The sequence below is a fragment of the Physeter macrocephalus genome, chromosome 9 (genome assembly GCF_002837175.3).
Source record: "Physeter macrocephalus isolate SW-GA chromosome 9, ASM283717v5, whole genome shotgun sequence".
In the NCBI taxonomy this organism is placed as follows: domain Eukaryota; kingdom Metazoa; phylum Chordata; class Mammalia; order Artiodactyla; family Physeteridae; genus Physeter; species Physeter macrocephalus.
In genome coordinates, this window is record NC_041222.1 from 75,310,426 (window position 1) to 75,335,455 (window position 25,030).

At 39.1% G+C, this 25,030-nt stretch overlaps 1 protein-coding gene across 1 annotated transcript in view; it reads right to left on the reverse strand.

The window, feature by feature from the left end:
• The window catches only part of LOC102973958 (FERM domain-containing protein 3), a 272,509-nt gene that overhangs the window by 74,698 nt on the left and 172,781 nt on the right, over nt 1–25,030 (reverse strand). The window contains exon 3 of the mRNA XM_028494083.2: nt 7,134–7,176. Coding sequence (XP_028349884.1) covers nt 7,134–7,176 — 43 coding nt within the window. The remainder of the gene's footprint in view (nt 1–7,133; nt 7,177–25,030) is intronic.

Sequence of the window (25,030 nt, forward strand, 5' to 3'; positions counted from 1 at the left end):
ATGTATATGTATAACTGATTCACTTTGTTGTAAAGGAGAAACTAACACACTATTGTAAAACAGTTATACTCCAATAAAGATGTTTAAAAAAAAAAATTATCCTTCTCTATTTTAACAGATTAATAGCAAATCTCTTTCTTATTGTATAATCCTCTAACAAGGCCAAAAAATAAACGTACTACTGAAAAATAAAAATAAATACTCCTAAATTTTTATCTAAACTTCTATAAGTTGTTAAACATATTGGGCTTTTGAATTCATTTGTTATTAATCCCATGATGTGAAGTATGATGTGAAGTATGGCTTTAGTCTTTTTTTCCCGTGAAAAGGCAACCCCAAAATTATACCTTGAATCTTTCTGTCTCTAATATGAAATGCAATCTTTCTTATAACCCATATTTCCATAAATAGTGGGATTGTTCTTTCTGTTCTACTGATTCTTTTCCTACTCCTGACTTTATCTTAATTACTATGTGAGTCTATCATGAGGCCTTTTGTAATTACTGTAGCTCATAGGCCTTGATTTGCTAATAGAACAAAAACCTCATCATTGTTCATTGTTCTTTTTTGCATATTTATTGGCTACTTTTGAGCATTTTATTTTGCAAATGAGCCTTAGAATCGGCTTGTTAAATGCCATAGAGAATCTCACTGAAATTGTGATTTGAAACATTATTGAATGTCTATATTAATTTGTGACAAATTGATTTCATTTATATTAACCAGAAACATGAGAAGTCTCCATTTATTGAGCTGTTTATCTACTCTACAGTAACTCCACAGTAAAATTTCATAGTTTTATTTATATAGATCTTGCCCATTTATTTATAAGAAATTTATGTTTTTACTTGTTAGTGCTATTGTAAATAATAGCACTTCTTTTTCATTACATTTGAGAAACAGCAGTAGCTTGTGTATAAAAAAGCTATTGGGGCTTCCCTGGTGGCACAGTGGTTGAGAGTCCGCCTGCTGATGCAGGGGACACGGGTTTGTGCCCCGGTCCGGGAGGATCCCACATGCCGCGGAATGCCTGGGCCCGTGAGCCATGGCCGCTGGGCCTGCGCGTCCGGAGCCTGTGTTCCGCAATGGGAGAGGCCACAGCAGTGAGAGGCCCGCGTACCGGGGGAAAAAAAAAAAAAAGCTATTGCATTAGGACATTAATCTTATATCCAAGGGCAAAAGCCATATTAGTTGTGGGGAAGGGGTGGCAGGTGGAGAGCTTGGAGAGATCCAGAGAGGATATAACCAAGGCTAAGATGCTTTCTGGAGCTATGAGAAGGAATTCAGCACCCCTCAGCACACTAGGCTTGGCTGAACAGAGTGAGGTATGGAGGCAAGACAAGGAAACCCCAGAGTTTAGGGGAAGTGTTCTGTTTGGAACTTTGGAGCACACTGAAGAAATGGCAGCACGGTGTGTTCAAGCAGAGGGTGAGCCTCTAGATAGTGTACTGAGTCTCCCTGAGGCTGAAGCATGGCATGGAAGAGGCTAAGCAGTTTCTTCCTGTCCCAGTGGTGAATACAGAAGTGCTGAGATGCAACCAGTGAAAGAGACATGGATGGAGTGGGGACCACAAGAGGGCAGAGTTTATAGCCTTGAAGGTCAAGACCATGGCAGGAGCCACAAGTCTTAGCAGCACATGCCAGCACACAAAGGCCAAGTGGGACCAATTACATCCAGAGAGGGTGCAGTAGGGAAAGATGCCAGCAACCAGAGGCCAAATCACATGAGACACATGAGTCCTTCAAGACTCAGAATTGTGCATGAGAGAGATGTCACCCTCGTGGCCATGGTGGATGGTAAGTAAGCTTCCCCTGCCTCATGATGCCATTTTGGGGAAGGAGGAAAAGAAATACTCCAACATAGGGTATGCACTTTCAAGTGACTATGTTTAAGTTATGAAGTCACTGAGTAATTTGCTGAAAGAGATCAAATACTAAACAGACAGATGCTGAATTACCCTGAAGTGGCAAGATTAACTTTTCACCCCAGAGGAGATAGGGGCTCACAGCAAGTGGAATTCAGTCATGGGGAAATAATGCTACATTTCCATACCTCTGAATCATAGTGTATAACTTTTTAAAACCTTTACATGCTAGTATAATTTGTGTGGTTATATGGATCCTATAGGACATGTAATTTTTGTCCTCTTGATGTGTGTCTCTGCGTGTATACACATTGGGTTACATTCCACGGTCATGGGGACAAGGCTAAAAAAGCTATAGGTTTGAAGTGAGAAGAGTCAGTATGTATTACATAGCAACATTCCTGCACAGAAAGCTAGGACTCTGAAAACCAAACATTCAAAATATGCACTTCATCATTGCAGCTCTATTTACAATAGCCAGGACATGGAAGCAACCAAAGTGCCCATTGAAAGATGAATGGATAAAGAAGATGTGGCACACATATACAATGGAATATTACTCAGCCATAAAAAGAAACGAAATTGAGTTATTTGTAGTGAGGTGGATGGACCCAGAGTCTGTCATACAGAGCGAAGTAAGTCAGAAAAACAAATACCATATGCTAACACACACAAAATAGGTTCTGAAGAACCTAGGGGCAGGACAGGAATAAAGACGCAGACGTAGAGAATGGACTTGAGGACACGGGGACGGGTAAGCTGGGACGAAGTGAGAGAGTGGCATGGACATATATACACTACCAAATGTAAAATAGATAGCTAGTGGGAAGCAGCAGCATAGCACAGGGAGATCAGCTCAGTGCTTTGTGACCACCTAGAGGGGTGAGGTAGGGAGGGTGGGAGGGAGATGAAAGAGGGAGGAGATATGGGGATATAAGTATATGTATAGCTGATTCACCTTGTTATAAAGCAGAAACTAACACACCATTGTAAAGCAATTATACTCCACAAAAGATGTTTAAAAAAATATATGCATTTCATTTGACACTTTGTTTGCAGGCAGTCTATTACCTGAGTACTTTTGAAAGAAAAACAAATCACCAGCTCAGTCCACATTTGTACTTAGGGATATACAGTGATGGAACACGGAAATGAGAAAGATATTCCCTCAATGTTTCCCAAGTAAATTATGTAGCCTATCTGCATTTTTACCCAGTAGACAAGGAATTATTAAAAGTTGACTTTAAGTTTCAGTTCCGGGCAGGATGGACTAATTGCACCCCACCCGGTCTCTCGCCTTGAATGCAGCTATAAAACCTGGACAGAATATGTGCAGCAGCCATTTAAGTTCTCTGGAAAGTAAACAGTAGCAGGCAGATTGGAAACAAAGACAAGCATTCAAAGAATCAGTGAACCAGTGTTGAGTTCACCACATTTTCCCCTTTGTGTCCCCTCAGCACAGGATTAGAAGCTCCTAGTCAAGGCCTGAAGAACAAGAAAAGGGGTTCTGGCAGCAACAGCAATGGCAGCAAGTAGGTGGAAGATTTCCTTTCTGGAAGATTTTAAACCTCGTATCTTAAATAATTGTAAAACTACTCACGTTATGTATTTCTTATTGGGTGAGTTTTGGTAATTTGTGGTTTTTTTTTGGAATTGGTCCATTTCATCTAAGCTGTCGAACTTCATACCTAGAATTGTTCTTTGGGGTCTGTAGTGACATATCCTCTTTTGCTCCTATATTGGTAGTTTGTGTCTTTTGTCTTTTTCTTCATCAGTCTTGCTAGAGGTTTATCAACTTTTTTTGACCTTTTCAAAGACCAACTATTCTCATTAATTTTCTGTATCATGTATTGAAACATAAGAACTTGGATGAATCTCAGAGTTATTAATGCTGAGTGAAATAAACCAGTTTCAAAAGATTACAAGCTGTATGGCTCAATTTATATGACACTCTCAAAAGATACAAACTATATTGACAGAGAACAGATCAGTGGTTGTTAGTTGTTAGGGGAGGTGGGTGTGACGACACAGGGTCAGCACAAGACAGGTTTTTAGAGTGATGTGTTCTGTATCCTGACTGTGGCGGACACAAATCTCTCTGTGTGCTAAAAATTCATAGCGCTGTAGAACAAAATAAAGTCAATTTTACCATATGTTCATTTAAAAAATAAAATTGAAAGTAACTCCTACGGTCAGAGGAGAAATAAGACTGGTTTAAGAAGTTTCTCAGTTTTAAAATTGATAGTTAATAACTGCCCAGTTAATTAGTTTTTCAATTACATATTTCTCTTCCTTAATAAACATGAGATCATCATAAAAACAAGTTTGATATACCTATCGTCAACAAGATTTGGGGGAAACAAGGTCTCTCATGTAACATTAGTGGAGTAAATTACTGTAAGATCTTTGGATGGATATTTATCTCTAAGGAAATATAAAATGTGTATACTTTTTGATCCAACAACTCAACTTCTAGGAATTTCTAGGACAGATGTACAAGATCAAGAATATACATATAAGCATGTTTATGACAGCATAATTTGTAATAGGAAGAGACTATAAACAATGTGGATGTCCATTAATAAGTAAATTACATAGATGCATACAATTAACTACCAGAAAACCATTTTTAAAATGAGGCTAATCATCAATCACTGATTTCGAAAAAAAGTCTCTAAAATTATTAAGAAAAATAACAAGGTGAAGAATAACATATAGCGACTGATCTCATTTTTGTCTAGGAAAGGCCTTATATATGTTGGGGGAGCTTATACATACATAAAAATTCCCAGAAGGATATATAAAATACTGTTAACAATAGTTATCTCTTTGGAGTAAGCATGGAGATATAAGCAGGAGGAGAAAGGAAATAGTTTAAACTTTTCTGAACTGCTAGAAAAACCACAAACATGATACTATTAAAAAACTATTTTCAAAAATGTTAGTAAGACATAATAATGGCTTTGTACAAAGTTTATTAATCAGGATAGCTGCCCTTCTGCCAACCCTGGGAATGTCCATAGTCAGAGGGATCTTAATGGGGTCAGGGCAAAGGACCTGAAAGTTGGTCATCACTGGTGAGTGAGATGGGAATGGAGGAAACTCTTCCTCCAAGGAATTACGGTCTCACTGCCCACTCAAAGGCAGTCAGAATATAAACAGCATACCCACAACCAAAGAGGAAGCTGCCTGGGGTTCTGCAACCAGATCCTGTTGATAAACTCATGGATGAGTCCCAAGGGTTGGACCCAGTTTTTCTGGGTTAACAGTCTATAAGCCCTAGCTTAAATTTTTTCTAATTTACATTGTAGTGAATATTTCCGGGACATATGCACAAGAACACAAGAAATTCTTGATACTAAAAGACATCAAGAACAACAACAAAACGAGGTTTGTGATCTTGAGAAAAATTACATAATTTTTTGATCACTAATGTTCTTAACAATACAACAGAGGACTAAGTGACAGGTAGGACCCTTGCTGCTTCCTAGAATCAGTGAGTCACCGTGTCTGGTTCAGAAATTGAATTTTACACAATTCTTTTTTCCAGATTCAGATTCTATTTGTCATTAGATTGAAACTGGCCAATAGTCACACATCAATTTTGAAACCACATTTCCCAAAACATTATATATCTTGAGTTGGTTGTTCAGATTTAATATGTGTAGACACAAAGCTCTTAAGCAGAAAATTCTTCACAAATTTAAAATTTTCTCTTCTATTAAGTGTTGAAATACATCTTACTTTAGAGACAAGTTATATTTCAAAAATGTGTGTACTAAGGAAAATATTTCATGACATTTAAGAACAAAAGTCAAAGAACTATTTACTATAAATAAGGGTACTGGAAAATTATCTAAATATTTTAAAATATATTAACAAAAATATCAAAACTTTGTAGTTAAGGGATAAAAGCCAGGCATGAGCTATTTTTTTTGGCAGACAAGTTAGTTCATTCTCATTATCCTGCATATCATTCTATACAAAGCTTCCTGATAATTCTGTTCTGCTACTTCTTCTGGGATGTTTGTCCCAACTCTATTCCAGCTTCACCCCAAGAGCCTGACCTCTCTGAACTTTGCATGTGCACTGCTGCCCCTGTTTGCATCTCACACATCTTTCCTGCCCTCCCTCTGCGACACCCATCGCCATTTCCAGCACAGCAGCCCTGGGTGTTAGCCTGAACAACCTGGCTGGCTGTGTGTCCTGCACTGCCCAGTTTGCTCTTGAGAGATGGGAGAGAGATGGGTGAAGAATGGGAAGGGGCAGACAGAGAGAGGTATGAGGGAGGACAAAGAAAGAAAAAGGGAGAGGGAGGGAGGGAAAAAGAAAAGAGTTAAGGAATAGGTATGTTGGTTACTAGTTTGCCATCCATGTTCAGTTTCTTCCTTCTCCCACTTAAAAACCTTACCCCGAATAATTTCTTCATATTTGAAAAAGAAAAGAATCCCTTGAATGATGACAAGTGACATAATATGCGCTAACCTGATCTCTGATGAGAAACTGATTTATCGCCTATATTTCAGAGCCCTGGGAACGTTGACATGAAGGGATAAATGGATTTTAGGGCAGGCAATGAATTTCTGAGGTGCATTTCAGAAGCTCTCCTCTAAACCATAAATAAAAACAGGTTGACTACAGCCTGGCATGGGTGACTAGGACAAAACGTCATGCCACCCAGGACCATCAGTCAACACCCTCCTCACAATGCCCCAGATGCATGACCAGATTCTATATTCTAGAGAGATGTTTCCCTAGCCGACTCTTCCAAGAGCTCATGGGGGGGAAAAAGGCAGTTCAGAACACCAGAGGTTGAAAACAATTACCCAGAAAAATATATTGGGGAGGTTGAGGGATGGAAAAGAATACTACAATCTTCAGTAAAGTTAGCAGCAAGATCATAGTTTCAAAATACACCTGCCTCTCTCATTGCCCCCCCAAGACTGACCTCCCACCCTGAACCATTTACTAGCAACCCCAACAATCAAAGGGAACCAGGCACCAATACCCCTGTTCGAATATGAAATACGAGGGTAAGATGGTGGGGAGGATGAGAGACACAGGCAGCTCTAGGAATAGTGACTGCAGAGAGGACCGAGGCCAACAAATAAGAGAGAAGTTACACAGCTCTCCCTGGGAGGTAGAAGCCCCCAACCCCCAGATCTTCAACTCCATCCATTTCTTCCCTGGCAGGAGAAACTTTGTAAAGAAGTAGAGTCTATCTTTGGACATTTCATAGCAAAAGTGAATGCACAGATTGACACTTACATTTCATTTGCTTGAAGATGGACTTGTTAGGTTCAAGCCAGTGCTGGGGAGAAAAAAAGAGAGAGATTGTGGGTCAAATGGCTGGACCATGTGATGCATACTTAATAACTAAAACGAATTTAATAAAGATATTCTTTTTCCAAAGTACAGCCTCAGTTCCCCCATAGATATTCCTCAGGGTTCCACCCTCTAAAGATCAACATGAACAATTGGGAATAATAATACCACAGGCAAGGGTATAAATTACAGAGAATTAATACTTTCTAAGTAGTATTTGAGTCATACAGTTGCTAGGAGAGAAGGACAAGGGAGAAAACATGCACTTAAATTGGATGTTCCAGTGGCTCTAGTTGGCTCCTAGGTGATTCTTTGAGCTCCACTGCTCTGGGCAAACCACAGATGGCTAAAGACTTTGACATCCATGACCTCTAAGAGTCACAGTCCAGCAGCATCCTTTCAGGTTAACAGTGGGCCAAGCCAGCATTAGCTCTGTCACACACAGAGGCAATTCTTCCTTCACAGTAGGGAGGAACAAATTATTTTAAATATCTTATTTCAGAGGCCTGAGGTCATCAAGAAGAAAAATCAGCTCCAACACAAAACAAAGAAGCCCAAAGTCCTGAATAGCTCAGAATCGTGTTACTGACAGGTATCTGAAGCAGACACAATGCTGGCCCCAGTGCCTAGCTCTCTCCACACCATGAGTGAAGGTCACTTTGACATGCCGAGATCAGGGCAGCCTCTGATATCACTAAACATGATGCCCCTGAAGCTGCTTAAGGAACGTCAGGAAGCATCACTTTATACACCAGAAGTTTATAAAGATGATAAGAGGGGTGCCAATGGGTATCCATCCAGATGTCAGGGACCCCTCACTTATGGGGCACCCACTCCCTGCTGATTACTGGAGACGAAAGAAGAGGAGGAAACTTACCACCAGTTGAGCACTTACACCTCACTCTATCTCATTTGTGGCATCCAGTAAGCCTCAAGGTTCTGTATTATCCCTATTGTCTGATGTAAATGCATAGCCATAAAGTTTAATAGGAGCTAGCACTGTTGAGTGCTCACTAAGTGCCAGACTTTTCAAGAGTTTCCATGAGCTATCACTACCACCCTATTTACAGACGAGAATTCTGGGGCTCAGGATGTTAAAGAACTTGCCAAGGAAATGGCAAAGGGAAGAAATGGTGAGGTTAGCATTCAGTGGGATTCCAGAACACAGGCCCTTAACCTCAGGCACGTGGCCTCCCAACAGATCAGTTCACTCTAAAATGTATTACTCTCCTCGCTGAACACTCACTACCTCCCCAGGAGCTGGAGAATTGAGTGTCCAATCAGTAGTTTCCAATCTTGGGTTTCAGATCTTTGCAGTCTTTAAACAAGAATGGGGGTCTTTTAGCTATTTAAAATAAATCTAACTCTTCTAAATGAAGAATCTGCCAGGAAACCAGGCATTTACCCTTGACATGTCGCACAAACAAACTAATATAGCAAATTTCTTTGCTTCTGGCCAAAATTATACCAACTCATGTTGGGAACCCTGATTATCTCCTTTTTCCCCTGATTTTTTTATTGTGGTAAAATATACATAACATAAAATTCACCATTCTAACCATTTTTAAGTGTATAGTTCAGTGATATTAAATACATTCATAACGGTGTGCTACCATCACCACCATCCATCTCCAGAACTCTTTTCATCTTGTAATATTTAAACTCTATACCTATTAAACAATAACTCCCATTCCCCCCATCCTCTTGGCCCTTGGTACCATTGTACTTTTGGTTATCTTCTTCTAATCAGAAATTATGCTTGGACTTTACACAGTTAAAATTGAACAGTGAGAAAGGCATATTGAGTATACCACTTACTAGCTATATAACCTTGTGCAGAATGTTTAATTTCTGTCTCAATTTCACAACTATAAAGTGGGAATAGTAATAGTACCTACCTTGTAAGGTTGTTGTGACGATTTTAAAAGTTAATAAAAAGTTAATAAATGTAAGGTTGCTTAAACAGTGCCTGGCACGTGAAAAATACTCAACGAATGCTTGTTTGCTGATGCTGTTGTTGTTACTCAACAAGTACAGTTTAATTGGTAGACCACGTCTTTCAATATATGGGACACATGGAAGAGAATAATAAGAGGGGCCTCTGGTGATTAAATTACTTTTCTAGAAATAAATAAATAGGATAATTTAGAACTAAGGCATGAAAACAAATAACAGCAGCCTGAGATCAATAACTATTGCTACTGTTTCACAAAGGAGGATCACCAGTCATTTTGCTAATAAAGTCTGAAATATAAATAAGTTTTCCAAATTCTCCTTGTTTGGCATTCTTTAAACTCTTTAGCCCTTCTCTGCCTAACTTCAACCTACCTCCCCACCTTCTCACTGCCTCCAGGAATGACAGGTAAGTTTCATTTTGTGTGCCCACACTAGTTAGTTGGTGGTAATCTCCCAGAGCTGTGAGGAAAACTCCCAAGACTGTGTGAAGGCTTAGGGAGAATGAGTGCGGTGATGGATTGGTTACGTCTGCTGTGCCATAATGGATTGAGTATGTCTCCCACCGAGGGGGAGGAAACATTTAAGGCATGCCGGCAAGGTATTTGCCATCTGTGCTCTACATAAATTATTTATTTTAAGTGAACTGGCCTTCTCATTGTCCTACAAAATACACCCTGCAGTTTCTGATCGGCTCCAACCTTCCTCTTCCTCTCAGCCTATTCATATTCTGCCCTTGCCTCTCAATTACCTTTGTCTACAATATAATCACTCACTATGTACATTTCCAAGACAGCTATTCTTCCCCAATGGGATAGTCATAGGGTATAGAGTCCTAAGAAAAATAAGCCAGCAGTAATCATGTTTCAAGGGATTACAGAAAATCATTTCTTCAAAGAGCTCAATTTATTAGTATGTACTAAAATTTAAAAACCTGACTGGCCTATGGCCTAGCAATTCCTTTATTCTCTAATTTGGCCATGTGAACAAAGAGGAACGAACAAGGATTTTCACTGCAATATTATATAAAATTACAAAATAGTAGAAATAACATTAATGGCCATAATCAGGAAAATGGGTAAATAAATTCTGGGTAATTCTGCAGCAGTGTTTTATAGGAGGTAGATCTTTATATGTAACATGGTTGAATTCCTAAGGCACAGTTTGGGATGAAAAAAGTGAAATGCAAAATTTATAACTGTGGCCAGAGTTAGCTCCCTAATTGTGCACTGAAGCATCCCAGGGAAGTACAGCCATACTAGACATCTGCTGGACACCGTGCAAACTATGAGCTCAAGGAGGTCCACAGTTCCCATATTAGAACATACTATAATTCTTTTGATGTCATTTGTTTTGCAAAGTTGGGTTTCCAGTTTTTGCTGTGATTAAAAACGAGTACCGTGCAAAAATAGGTGTGGAACAGGCAATGAGTGTGGTAGATCTGATCTGATCCCAGGATTTGAGAGCCATGGAGTGTCCAATAAGCACATACTGCCTGTGAGTAAGTAATTACGGTTAAGAATAAACTGAAAATACTATTTTCATGTGTGTAATGTTTTAAATGGCTACTAAGGCCATAATGGCTATGTTAGGACATAAACACTAAGTTGTTTGGATCTAACTCTTATTAGATGGAACTGTTAAATATCCTTTTGACCTAGGGCACCATGAAATAATTACTAAGATACTGAAAGAACCAAGAAAGTTTGAGAACCTCTGAACTATGGTATCGTACAATTAATGTGTCTTTTTTTTTAATAGCATCTTATTGTTTTATTTATTTTTTTAAAATTTATTTATTTATTTATTTTGGCTGTGCTGGGACTTAGCTGTGGCATGCGGACTTCATAGTTGTGGCATGCAGGCTTCTTGCGGCATGTGGACTCTGAGCTGCAGCATTCATGCGGGATCTAGTTCCCTGACCAGGGATCGAACCTGGGCCCCCTGCATTGGCAGCACAGTGACTTACCCACCGGACCACCAGGGAAGTCCCTTAATGTGTTTTCTTTTAAAAAGTGAAAAGTACAAAACACTACCATATATTTTCAAAGAATACATAACAAGCATCTAAATGTATTTTCAAACATCTAAAATGATACTAAATTGATCCAGTGAGGTGGGTAACAGGGAGACAACAGGAGTTTAGTGGTGTTGGTCAAAGAAAACCATGACTTCCATTTTATCTGTGATATTTTAACTTAAATTTTTACATGTATTCATGCATTACATAAATATTTAAAAATCAATTGAAAAGAATAACCTAAGCTCTATCCAGAGAATAAATGTGGATTTCATGTAATTTAGACTCAAGAGGAAGAATTTCATATAAAACAGGCAGATGCCAAAGCCAGTCAAGCACCCAGGGTTGACAGTGCCATCTGACTCAGGAGCCAGCCAGGCCTGGATTCAGATGCCAGCTCTGCCACTTACTAGTGAGTGGTATGACCTCCATCAAGTTCCTCTGTTTCCTCACAGCATCATCGTGAGGTTTAAATGGGTTAATTCATTTAGAAGCCCTTAGAACAGAGCTTGGATCATAGTGAAGGCTCAATAAACACCAGCTGCTCCCATCTTCCTCGCATTCACTGAGACTCCTTGGTGCCATGGTAGTGAGCCCACATTTGTCATTCTCTTCCTCTCTCCCTCCCCACCCCACCTGCCTTCTGCTCTACATGAACATATACTTCTCCTTCCTTCTTTCATTCTTCCTTTTAGAGTTAAGATTTGGGCAATGAAGTTGAGTCTGGGCTACACCAACAACTCCTGCTGAGACTGTCTGTACAGATGGATTACACGCTCATGAAAAAATAACATCCATGATGTGGTGTGCTTGGTAATTAGATATAAGGCTTAGAACATCTATCACATTGCTATTTTCCCCTTCAATTGCTACTTGGAATATATATCTTTTTAAGTCTGTTTCCTTGCTGCAAACTGATATTCCCAGAGAGAGGAAGAAAGGAAAACCTGCCAACCAAATATCTGAATTTGTGGCTGAAACCTTCATTTCCTCAACTCTTATTTAGCATAAAAATTGCAAAGACTAAGGAAGCTAATACCCAGTCATTGATTCTACTTACTGAGCTTCGGGAGAAAGATGAACCAGAGGATGCATCCTCAGCATGATTTGAAAGTATCAGGAGGGTGTCTGCAGGAGGGTGTGTGAAGCCTCAGCCCAGATCCCCTTTTCCCTTTTGTCTGACTTTTTTTTTAGAAGGCTGCTCTCAGGTTACTGGAATCCATTTCGAGTTAGAGAATGAACCTTGCCACCTACCCCCACCCCAATCCCACAGGAAGTCAGCTCTTAACTAATAACTGACAGATGTGGGAGGATAAATACCTCTGCTCCCTTAGCCGGGACATCTCTAAGGCATGACCTACACTCTTCCTGAGCTCCTCTGTGGGCCTGAACCTAAGTTACTGTCTACTTGACTCTGCCCAACATCACACACTTGCACACCCTCCTTCTCTTCCATGTCCAATCCCCCACTCTCCTAAAATCTTCTCTTGGAAGCATTTCCTAATGAAACTGGAATTTTTACCTCAGGTTCTGCTTCCTAGGAACTGAACCTAAGACAGCCTCCCTAACTCTCCACTAAAAACTGCCCTCCATGGTATTTAAAACTCTTCTATTCAACGTTTATTCCTTTCACCTTAGGCTTGAGCCCCGGTAACTTGCACGTTCCATGTAAGGGGTCCCAATTTAGTAATGTTTTCAGTATTGACGACCTAGCCTGACTACAATTCAAGCCAGTTCTTAGAACAAATATATTTTGATTGACAGTAGCTTGAAGAAAAAGAGGAAGAGTAGAAGATAGCTAAACAAAAGAGGTGAAAAGTAGACAGATGCCTAAACCCTCTAGGCCCTGATTTCCTTGTCTGTGATCTTGTGGGTTGGGAGTAGCAGATTCCAAAGCCCCTAAGATTCCTTTAGCTCTCACATTCCACATACTATGAAGTGAAGGATGAGAACATTGCCAACAAATGTTTCTTTCTGTTTAATTTTGCTGCTGCATTTAGCCCTAAGAGATCATTTTTTCTCTACCCCATCACAGAAATGATGCACTTCTTTCATACTTTCTAATTTTGGCTTGTTTGGGGAAAAAGAGGGTGGGTGTGAGGTAGTGATTTATGACTAAGTAGATTGATTTTCAATTTGGTAGCTGCTGAGATTGAAAAAAAAAAAAGCTCCCCAAAGTAAACAATATAACACTTAGTTATCCTCAATGCTGGGCTTCTGTTGAAATTGATCCAGCCTATGATTACAGAATAAATTACACACCCCTCTGTTATCTTTCTCAAAATCCTTGGTTCCCTACACCAAAGTAATATGTAGAGTGAAGAAATGTGTTAAATAACCAATGGGGCTTTAAACAAGAATGAATGTACCTTCCCAAACAGGAGATTGTTTTTCCCCTCAATAGTAACCAGATCCAAAATCTGACCAATTCCCATCATAGGCCTGAAAAGATGGCCTAATTCTCACATCTCACCTGGACAAAGCCCCAGAGTAACTCAGTCCCTGCATTAGCTAGCCAATTTATGCCATTTCTAGGCCCTTCAGCCTTTGCTGGGGAAAAAAGAATGCCATCGAAATGAATGCAGCCTTAACAGTGTTCTGGATAATAAAGTTAGCCTAGGCCCTAGTTATTTCACTCCCAGGAACAATGGTTTCCACTCCAGTTTCAATAAAATTTACAGCAACAAAAATATCTGTAGATCAGGTATACTCAAAGTGATTGTCCATTCGTAAGTCAATCTACGTACGAAAACCTCCATGGCTTTGTTACGGTGTTTTTTACTCCTTCAGCCATAACTGCTTTTGCTTTCTAGGTTCTTAAGGATGAGCAAAATAGAAGTAACTGCGAGGAGAAGAAACACTGCAGGGAACAGGAAAGCATAAGCACCTTTTTTTTTCATAAAGGACCAGATTGTAATTATTTTAAGCTTTGTGATCCATATGGTCTCTGTCAGGACTACTCAGCTCTGCCATTGGAACATAAAAGCAGCCACAGACAACACAGAAATGAATAGAAGTAGCTGTGTTCCAAAAAAACTTTATTTACAAAAACAGATGAGGGCCATCCTGACCCTTGTGTGCCAACCTCTGCTCTACATCCAAGAAATCCATAATGCACACTTAAAGAAAAAGCTAGTAGTGGTCTGAAAATACAATAGAGTTTGTAAAAAATATTTATTGCTATAGGGAGGGGGAAGGGTAAGCTGTGACGAGGTGAGAGAGTGGCAGGGACATATATACACTACCAAACGTAGGGTGGATAGCTAGTGGGAAGCAGCCGCATGGCACAGGGAGATCAACTAGGTGCTTTGTGACCACCTAGAGGGGTGGGATAGGGAGAGTGGGAGGGAGGGAGACGCAAGAGGGAAGAGATATGGGAACATATGTGTATGTATAACTGATTCACTTTGTAGTAAAGCAGAAACTAACACACCATTGTAAAGCAATTATACTCCAATAAAGATGTTAAAAAATATATATTTATTGCTGTGCATCTTAAAGTACAGTAAAATACCAAAATGCAATCACAAGGGAAATTATGGGATTCCTTCATGCTTGTTACAATGGAAATTACCACTGTGTAACATCTGCTGTCATGTCATATAAACTTAACAACACTATCAGCCAAATTTTTCTAAAGTCAAAGTTCTCCTAGTTGCCAGACCCATGGATCTTTTCAAACTGTTTAAAGCATGGAATAGTAAAAAGATAAGTTATATATGTTGATAATATGGAGTAATGCATTTAAACAACCACCTATGGTGTAGATACTTTTAGTATCCCCATTTTACAGATAAAGAAATTGAGGCACAGGTTAAGGTCAAAGTCATACAAACAGCAAATGGCAGGGACAGGATTTGACCCCATCTTCCTGGTGTCAGTGCTCTTAGCACTTGAGCATTAATGTCCTCTGATCTTCCCTCTTCTTGATATTTGAAACTGCAGCTCATTCCTTTTCATTAATTCTGTAACTACCCATGCTTCCAGAATGTCTCTCTCACCTTGTTATGTTCTGTATGTTCCTGGTCAGTCTCCACTGCAGGTTTCTCCTTCTGGACCATCCTTTAAAATATAGATGTTCTTCAGCTTTCAGATTCTCCTCTCAGTTTATACTCTCTCCCTCAGCACTGCAATCTATTTCTCAGGGCTTTAAAGTAGTGAGGACCCCATGGGTTCCAAAATTCTCCATCCGTGACCTAAAACTTTTTCAGTAAGCTTCAGATCAATACTTTCAACTATACTCTAAACCTCTCTACCTCAACATCTCACAGTCATCCCAACTCAACATGTCCAAAACTTATCAACCCACTCTTTTTGTACAGTTTATCTGGTAAATGGTTCTACTTGTGCTTGGAACTCATGTAAGAAGTCCAAACACTTTGCTGGAAAGGCCATGTGGAGAGGCCCCAAAAACACATGCAGAGGGAAGGGGTCCCCAAGCCCCACCTTCCAGTCATCCCCATCGAGTTACCAGGCATATGAATAAAGATGTCTTGGACACCCTCAGACCAGACCAGCTACCAGCTGAGTGAGCCCAGTCAACCCCATGCAGAGCTGAAGAATCACCCAGGTGAGCCCTGCTCAAATTCCTGACCCACAAAATCCTGAAATATAATAAAATTGTGTTGTTTTAAGCCACTAAGTTTTGGGCAGACCTGTTACACAGCAATAGATAACTAGAACTCTTCCTCCTTGTTACGGACTGAATGTGCCCCTGTACCACAAATTCACATGTTGAAGCTCTAACCCCAATGTGACAGTCCTGAAGGTAAGGCCTTTGGGAAGTAATAAGGTTTAAAAAGAAGTCACAAGGGCTTCCCTGGTGGCGCAGTGGTTGAGAGTCCGCCTGCCGATGCAAGGGACGCGGGTTCGTGCCCCGGTCCGGGAAGATCCCACATGCCGTGGAGCGGCTAGGCCTGTGAGCCGTGGCCGCTGAGCCTGCGCGTCCGGAGCCTGTGCTCCGCAACGGGAGAGGCCACAACAGTGAGAGGCCTGCGTACCGCAAAAAAAGAAAAAAAGAAGTCACGAGAGTATGACCCACACGATGGGATTAGTGTCCTTATAAGATGACAAAGAAAGACCAGAACTCTCTCTTGAGCTCCTCCCACCCACCACCCTGCCATGTGAGGACACAGGGAGAAGGCAGCCATCTGCAAGCCTAAAAGACAATTTTTGCCAGGAACCAAATCCATCAGCACCTTGCTCTTGGACTATCCAGCCTCTAGAACTGTGAGAAATAAATGTCCTGTTTAAGCACCTAGTCTACGGTGTTTTCTTGTAGCAGCCCAAGCTGCCTAAGACACTCCTCATCATTACCTCCATAACACACAATTACAATTGAACTCTGAAAGATATCTGCTGGAGCATGAATGAAAAAGAAATAGGTCTGCTTCATACTGTCATTTCCTAATCTCTACTGTTTTTGTTTCTCCAAGTTATACGCTATACTCATACTTACATTCCAGCCTCTTCCCAGCTGGACTTGAAAACTGTCTTTAAAGTTATATTGAAACTTCCAAACCTGCTCGTCTCCATTCAGCTCTGATGTTCCTCCCTGCTGGAAGCCTCCAGTGAGTGCTTCTCTTTATAATGATGGCACTTAAACCTTACCTCTCTAATTAATTTCTACCTTCATCTGAACCAAACCCAGGAGGTTCCCACCACAAAGGAGAAAGACTGTCCTACATTGGATATCTTCCCATTTTTTCTAACTCAAACGGAGATGAAATGGCATTTCCCAGCCCTACTTATTCTTTTGTCTGTCTTTTTAAAAAAGTTTCGGGACTTCCCCAGAGGTCCAGTGGTTAAGACTCCGCCTTCCAATGCAGGGGGTGTGGGTTTGATCCCTGGTCAGGGAACTAAGGTCCCACATGTCACAGGGTGTGGCCAAAACAAGTTTCAAGTGTACAACACAGTGGTTCAATAATTTTATACATTAAAAAAATATCACCATGATAAGTCTGGTTACCGTCTGTCACCATACAAACTTATGACAACATTATTAACTATATTCCCCATGACGTACATTACACCCCCATAATTTATTTATTTTATAATTAGAAGTTTGTACCTCTTAATCTCCCTCACTTATTTCACTCATTCCCCCACCCTTCTCCCCTCTGGCGACCACTACTTTATTCTCTGTATCTGTGAGTCTGTTTTTGTTTTGTTTTGCTTTTTCGATTCTACAAATAAGTGAGATCAAGTACTATTTGTCTTCCTCTGAGTAATTTCACTTAGCATAATACCTTCTAGACCCATCCATATTGTTGCAAATGGCAAGATTTCATTTTTTAATTTTTTTTATATTTATACATATAACCACATCTTCTTTATCCATTCATCTATCGATGGACACTTAGGTTGCTTTCATATCTTGGCTATTGTAAATAGTGCTGAAATGAACACTGGAGTGTATATATATTTTCAAATTAGTGTTTTTGTTTTCTCTGGGTAAATACCCACAAGTGAAATTGCTGAATCATATGGCAGTCTCACTTTTAACTTTTTGAGGAACCTCTGTAGGGTTTTCCATAGTGGCTGCACCAATATACATTCCCACAACAGTGCACAAGGTTTCCTTTTTCTCCATTTTCTCACTGACACTTCTTATTTGTTGTCTTTTTGGTTACTGTCATTTTGACAGATGTGAGGTGATGTTTCATTCTGGTTTCAATTTGCATTTCCCTGATGATTAATGATGTAGAGCAGCTTTTCATGTGTCTGTTGGCCATCTGTATGTCTCCCTTGGAAAAATGTCTATTCAGGTCCTCTGCCCATGTTTTAATCTGCTTGTTTGTTTTTCTGATGTTGAGTTGTATGAGTTCTTTGTATATCTTGGATATTATCCCCTTATCTGATATATCTTTGCAAACTTCTTCTCCAATTCAGTAGGCTGCCTTTTCATTTTGTTGAGAGTATACTTCACTGTGCAAAAACTTTTTAGTTTAATACAATCCCATTTGTTTATTTTTGTTTTTGTTTCCCTTGCCTGAGGAGACTCATCCAAAAGATATTACTAAGATCGATGCCAAAGTGCATACTGCCTGTTTTTTCTTCTATGAGTTTTATGGTTTCAGGTCTTACATTTAAGTCTTTAATCCATTTTGAGTTTATTTTTGTGTATGGTGTGAGAAAGTAGGACAGTTTGATTCTTTTGTGTAGCTGTCCAATTTTCCCATCACCATTTATTGAAGAGGCTGTCTTTTTCACATTGTGTATCCTTGCCTCCTTTGTTATAGATTAATTGACCATCTAAGTGTGGGTTTATTTCTGGGATCTCTATTCTGTTCCATTGATCTTTGTGTCTGTTTCCATGCCAGTACCATACTGTTTTGATTATTATAGGTTTATAATATAGTTTGAAATCAGGGAGCATGATACCTCCAGCTTCATTCTTTCTCAAGATTGTTTTGGCTATTCAGGGTCTTTTGATTCCATACAAATTTTAGAATTATTTGTTCTAGTTCTGTGTACAATGTAATTGGTATTTTGATAGGGATTGCATTGAATCTGTAGATTACCTTGGGCAGAATGATCATTTTAACAATGTTAATTCTTCCAATCCATGAGAACAGTATAACTTTCCATTTGTTTGTGTTGTCTTCAATTTCTTTTATCAATGTCTTATAGTTTTCTGAGTACAGTTTTTTTACCTCCTTAGTTAGACTTATTCCTTGGTATTTTATTCTTTTTGATGCAATTGTAAATGGGGTTGTTTTCTTAATTTCTCTTTCTGATAGTTTGTTGTTAGTATATAGTAACACAACAGATTTCTGTATGTTAATTTTGTATCCTCCAAATTTATGGAATTCATTTATTAGTTCTAATAGTTTTTTGGTGGTTACTTTGGGATTTTCTATGTACAGTAAGTCCCCTACAAACGAACGAGTTCCATTCCAAGCGTGTTCATAAGTCCAATTTGTTCATAAGTCCAACAAAGTTAGCCTAGGTACCCAACCAGCACAATCGGCTATATAGTACTGTACTGCAATAGGTTTATAATACTTTTCACACAAATAATACACAAAAAACACAAAAAATTAAGAAAATGTTTTTAATATTATAGTACAGTACCTTGAAAAGTACAGTAGTACAGTAAAACAGCTGGCATACAGGAGCTGGCATTGAATGAACAGGCAAGAAGAGCTGCTGACTGGAGGAGACAGAGGAGGTGGGAGATGGTAGAGCTGAAGAATTCTCAGCAATAGGAGATGGAGGGCCAGCTGCAATTTCACTCACACCTGAAGTTGATGGCACAGGTTCTGGTTCCTTGCTGGATTCAATTCTATCTACCCTCTTGAAAAAACGATCCAGTGATGTCTGGGTAGTAGCTTTTTTTTTCTCATCATAGATGACACGGTAGCACTGGATTGCATTCTGAACAGCTGCTGCAACCTTCGTGTACAGTTCTACGTTCAGGTCCTGTGCCTCAAAAACTAACAGTGCCTCCTCAAATAAAGAAAATCCTCTTGCTATTTCCTGTGTCATGAATCTCTTCAGTTCTTCCGTTACTTCTTCTTCCTCTTGTCTCTCTTCGTCCTTCCTCTGGGCCTCCGATTCCATTAGGTCTTCATTAATAAGCTCCTCATGCTGTACAGCAAGGAGTTCAATGAAGTTGTCCTCTTGCAGATCTAGCTTGAAATAAAGATACTGTTCGACTGTACTCTATACAGTACTGTAAAGTATACAAAAGCACAACTACTTGTAGAGGATGCATGCAATTGACAGTGTATGCCAGACATGTGAAGTAACTTATGTACTGGAAATGCAAACGCACATTTGCATCTTTGAAAGTTCACAACTTGAAGGTTCGTATGTAGGGGACTTACTGTATAGTATAATGTCATCTGCAAACAGTGACAGATTTACTTCTTCCTTATCAGTTTGATTTCCTTTTATTTCTTTTTCTTGTCTGACTGGTGTGTTTAGGACTTGAATAAAACTGGCAAGAGTGAGTATCCTTGTGTTGTTCCTAATCTTAAAGGAAAAGCATTCAGGTTTTCACTGTTGAGTACAATGTTAGCTGTGGGCTTGTCATACATGGCCTTTACTATGTTGAGGTATGTTCCCTCTATACCCACTTTGTTAACAGTTTTTATCATAAATAGATGTTGAATTTTGTCAAAAGCTTTTTCTGCATTTTATTAAGATGATAATATAATTTTTATTCTTCAATTTATTAATGTGATGTATCACATTTATTGATGTACAGATATTGAAAAATCCTTGCAATCCTGGCATAAATCCCACTTGATCGTGGTACATGATCCTTTTAATGTATTGTTGAATTTGGTTTGCTCACACTTTGTTGAAGATTTTTTTTTAAACATCTTTATTGGAGAATAATTGCTTTACAATGTTGTGTTACTTTCTGATGTATAACAAAATGAATCAGCTATACGTATACATATATCCCCATATCCCCTCCCTCTTGCATCTCCCTCCCACCCTCCCTATTCCATCCCTCTAGGTGGTCACAAAGCACTGAGATGATCTCCCTATGCTATGTGGCTGTTTCCCACTAGCTATCTATTTTACATTTGGTAGTGTATATATGTCAAGGCAACTCTCTCACTTTGTCCCATCTTACACTTCCCCCTCCCCATGTCCTCAAGTCCATTCTCTATGTTTGCGGCTTTATTCCTGTCTGGCCCCTAGGTTCATCAGAACCATTATATATTTTTTTAGATTCCATATATATGTGTTAGCATACGATATTTGTTTTTCTCTTTCTGACTTAACTTCACTCTGTATGACAAACTCTAGGTCCATCCACCTCGCTACAAATAACTCAATTTCGTTTCTTTTTATGCTGAGTAATATTCCACTGTATATATGTGCAACATCTTCTTTATCCATTCATTTGTCAATGGACACTTAGAGTGCTTCCATGTCCTGGTTATTGTAAATAGTGCTGCAATGAACATTGTGGTACGTCTCTCTCTCTTTTTTTTTTTTTAACATCTTTATTGGAGTATAATTGCTTTACAATGGTGTGTTTCTGCTTTATAACAAAGTGATCAGCTATGCATATGGATATATCCCCGTATCTCCTCCCTCTTGGGTCTCCCTCCCACCCTCCCTACCCCACCTCTCCAGGTGGACACAAAGCACCAAGCTGATCTCCCTGTGCTATGTGGCTGCTTCCCACTAGCTATCTATTTTACATTTGGTAGTGTATATACGTACATGCCATTCTCTCACTTTGTCCCAGCTTACCCTTCCCCCTCCCCGTGTCCTCAAGTCCATTCTCTACGCCTGTGTCTTTATTCCTGTCCTGCCCCTAGGTTCTTCAGAACTTTTTTTTTCTTTTTTAGATTCCATATATATCTGTTAGCAAAAGGTATTTGTTTTTATCTTTCTGACTTACTTCACTCTGTATGACAGTCTCTAGGTCCATCAACCTCACTAAAAATAACTCAATTTCGTTTCTTTTTATGGCTGAGTAATATTCCATTGTATATATGTGCCACATCTTGTATATCCATTCATCTGTTGATGGACACTTAGGTTGCTTCCATGTCCTGGTTATTGTAAATAGGGCTGCAATGAACCTTGTGGTACATAACTCTTTTTGAATTATGGTTTTCTCAGGGTATATGCCCAGTAGTGGGATTGCTGGGTCGTATGGTACTTCTGTTTTTAGTTTTGTAAGGAACCTCCATACTGTTCTCCACACTGGCTGTATCAATTTACATTCCCACCAACACTGCAAGAGGGTTCCCTTTTCTCCACACCCTCTCCAGCATTTACTGTTTGTAGATTTTTTGATGATGGCCTTCCTGACCAGCGTGAGGTGATATCTCATTGTAGTTTTGATTTGCATTTCTCTAATGATCAGTGATGTTGCGCATCCTTTCATATGTTTGTTGGCGATCTGTATATCTTCTATGGAGAAATGTTTATTTAGGTTTTCTGCCCATTTTTCGATTGGGTTGTTTGTGTTTTTGATATTGAGCTACATGAGCTGCATGTATATTTTGGAGATTAATCCTTTGTCAGTTGCTTTGTTTGTAACTATTTTCTCCCATTCTGAGGGTTGTCTTTTTGTCCTGTTTATGGTTTCCTTTGCTGTGCAAAAGCTTTTAAGTTTCATTAGGTCCCATTTGTTTATTTTTGTTTTTATTTCCATTTCTCTAGGAGGTGGGTCAAAAAGGATCTTGCTGTGATTTATGTCAAAGAGTGTTCTGCTTATGCTTTCCTCTAAGAGTTTTATAGTGTCTGACCTTACATTTAGCTCTTTAATCCATTTTGAGCTTATTTTTGTGTAAGCTGTTAGGAATTGTTCTAATTTCATTCCTTTATATGTAGCTGTCCAGTGTTCCCAGAACCACTTATTGAAGAGGCTGTCTTTTCTCCATTGTCTAATCTTCCCTCCTTTATCAAAGATAAGAAGCCCATATGTGCGTGGGTTTATCTCTGGGCTTTCTGTCCTGTTCCATTGATCTATATTTCTGTTTTTGTGCCAGTACCATACTGTCTTGATTACTGTAGCTTTGTAGTATAGTTTGAAGTCAGGGAGTCTGATTCCTCCAGCTCCATTTTTTTCCCCTCAAGATTGCTTTGGCTATTCGGGGTCTTTTGTGTTTCCATACAAGTTGTGAAAAACATTTTTCTAGTTCTGTGAAAAATGCCATTGGTAGTTTGATTGGGATTGCATTGAATCTGCAAATTGCTTCAGGTAGTATAGTCATTTTCACAATGTTTATTCTTCCAATCCAAGAACATGGTATACCTCTCCATCTGTTTGTATCACCTTTAATTTCTGTCATCAGTGTCTTATAGTTTTCTGCATACAGGTCTTTTGTCTCCTTAGGTAGGTTTATTCCTAGGTACTTTATTCTTTTTGTTGCAGTGGTAAATGGGAATGTTTCCTCAATTTCTCTTTCAGATTTTTCATCATTAGTGTATACGAATGCAAGAGATATCTGTGCATTAATTTTGTATCCTGCTACTTTACCAAATTCATTGATTAGCTCTATTAGTTTTCTGGTAGCATCTTTAGGATTCTCTATGTATAGTATCATGTCATCTGCACAGTATCATGTCATCTGCAAACAGTGACAGTTTTACTTCTTCTTTTCTGATTTGGATTCCTTTATTTCTTTTTCTTCTCTGATTGCTGTGGCCAAAACTTCCAAAACTATGTTGAATAACAGTGGTGAGAGTGGGCAACCTTGTCTTGTTCCTGATCTTAGAGAAAATGGTTTCAGTTTTTCACCATTGAGAATGATGTTGGCTCTCGATGTGTCATATATGGCCTTTATTATGTGAGGTAGGTTCCCTCTATGCTTATTTTCTGGAGAGTTTTTATCATAAATAGGTGTTGAATTTTGTTGAAAGCTTTTTCTGCATCTATTGAGATTATCATATGGTTTTTCTCCTTCAATTTGTTAATATTGTGTATCACATTGATTGATTTGCATATATTGAAGAATCCTTGCATTCCTGGGGTAAACCCCACTTGATCATGGTGTATGATCCTTTTAATGTGTTGTTGGATTCTGTTTGCTAGTATTTTGTTGAGGATTTTTGCATCTATGTTCATCAGTGATACTGGCCTGTAATTTTCTTTTTTTTGTGGTGTCTTTGTCTGGTTTTGGTATCAGGGTGATGCTGGCCTCATAGAATAAGTTCAGAAGCATTCTTTCCTCCTCAATTTCTTGGAACAGTTTGAGACGGATAAATGTTAAACGTTTGGCAGGATTCACCTGTGAAGCCATCTGGTCCTGGACCTCTATTTGTTGGGAGGTGTGTTTTAAATTACTGATTCCATTTCATTATTGGTAATTGGTCTGTTCATATTTTCTATTTCTTCCTGATTCAGTCTTGGAAAAGTGTACATTTCTAGGGATTTTTCCATTTCTTCTAGGTTATCCATTTTCTTGGCATATAATTGTTCTTAGAAATCTCTTATGATTCTTTGTATTTCTGTGAAGTCAGTTTAACTTCTCTTCCTTTATTTCTGATTTTATTTATTTAGGCCCTTTCTCTTTTTTTCTTGATGAGCCTGGCTAAAGGTTTATCAATTATGTGTATCTTTTCAGAGAACCAGCTCTTAGTATCATTGATATTTTTCATTGTCTTTCTAGTCTCTATTTCATTTACCTTTGCTCTGATCTTTATTATTTCTTTCCTTCTCCTAACTTTGGGTTTTGTTTGTTTTTCTTTTTCTAGTTCCTTTAGATGTAAGTTTAGATTGTTTGAGATTTTTCCTGTTTCCTGAGGCAGGTTAATATCGCTATAAAATTCCCTCTTAGAACTGCTTTTCCTGCGTCCCACAGATTTTGGATCATTGTCTTTCCATTTTCATTTCTCTCATTTTTTAAATTTCCTTTTTGATTTCTTCACTGACCCATTGGTTGTTTAGTGGCATACTGTTTAGCCTCCATGTGTTCGTGTTTTTTGTTTTTTGTTTTTTTTTTTCAGTTTTTCTCCTATAGTTGATTTCTAGTTTATAGCACTGTGGTCAGAAAAGGTGTCTGATATGATTTCCATCCTCTTAAGTTTATTGAGACTTGTTTTGTGGCCTAGCATGTGATCTATCCTTGAGAATGTTGCATGTGCACTTGAAAAAATGTGTATGCAGTTGCTTTTGGATGGAATGTTCTATATATATCTATTAAGTCCACTGGTCTCGAGTCTTGTTTAAGGCCATTATTTCCTTATTTTTTTAGAATTGGGGTATAGCTGTTTTACAATGTTGTGTTAGTTTCTGCTGTACAATGAAGTGAATCAGCCGTATGTATACATATATCCCTTCCCTCTTGGACCTTCCTCCCACCCCCCATCCCACCCCCCATCCCACCCTATCTAGGTCACCACAGAGCACCAAGCTGAGCTCCCTGTGCTATACAGCAGGTTC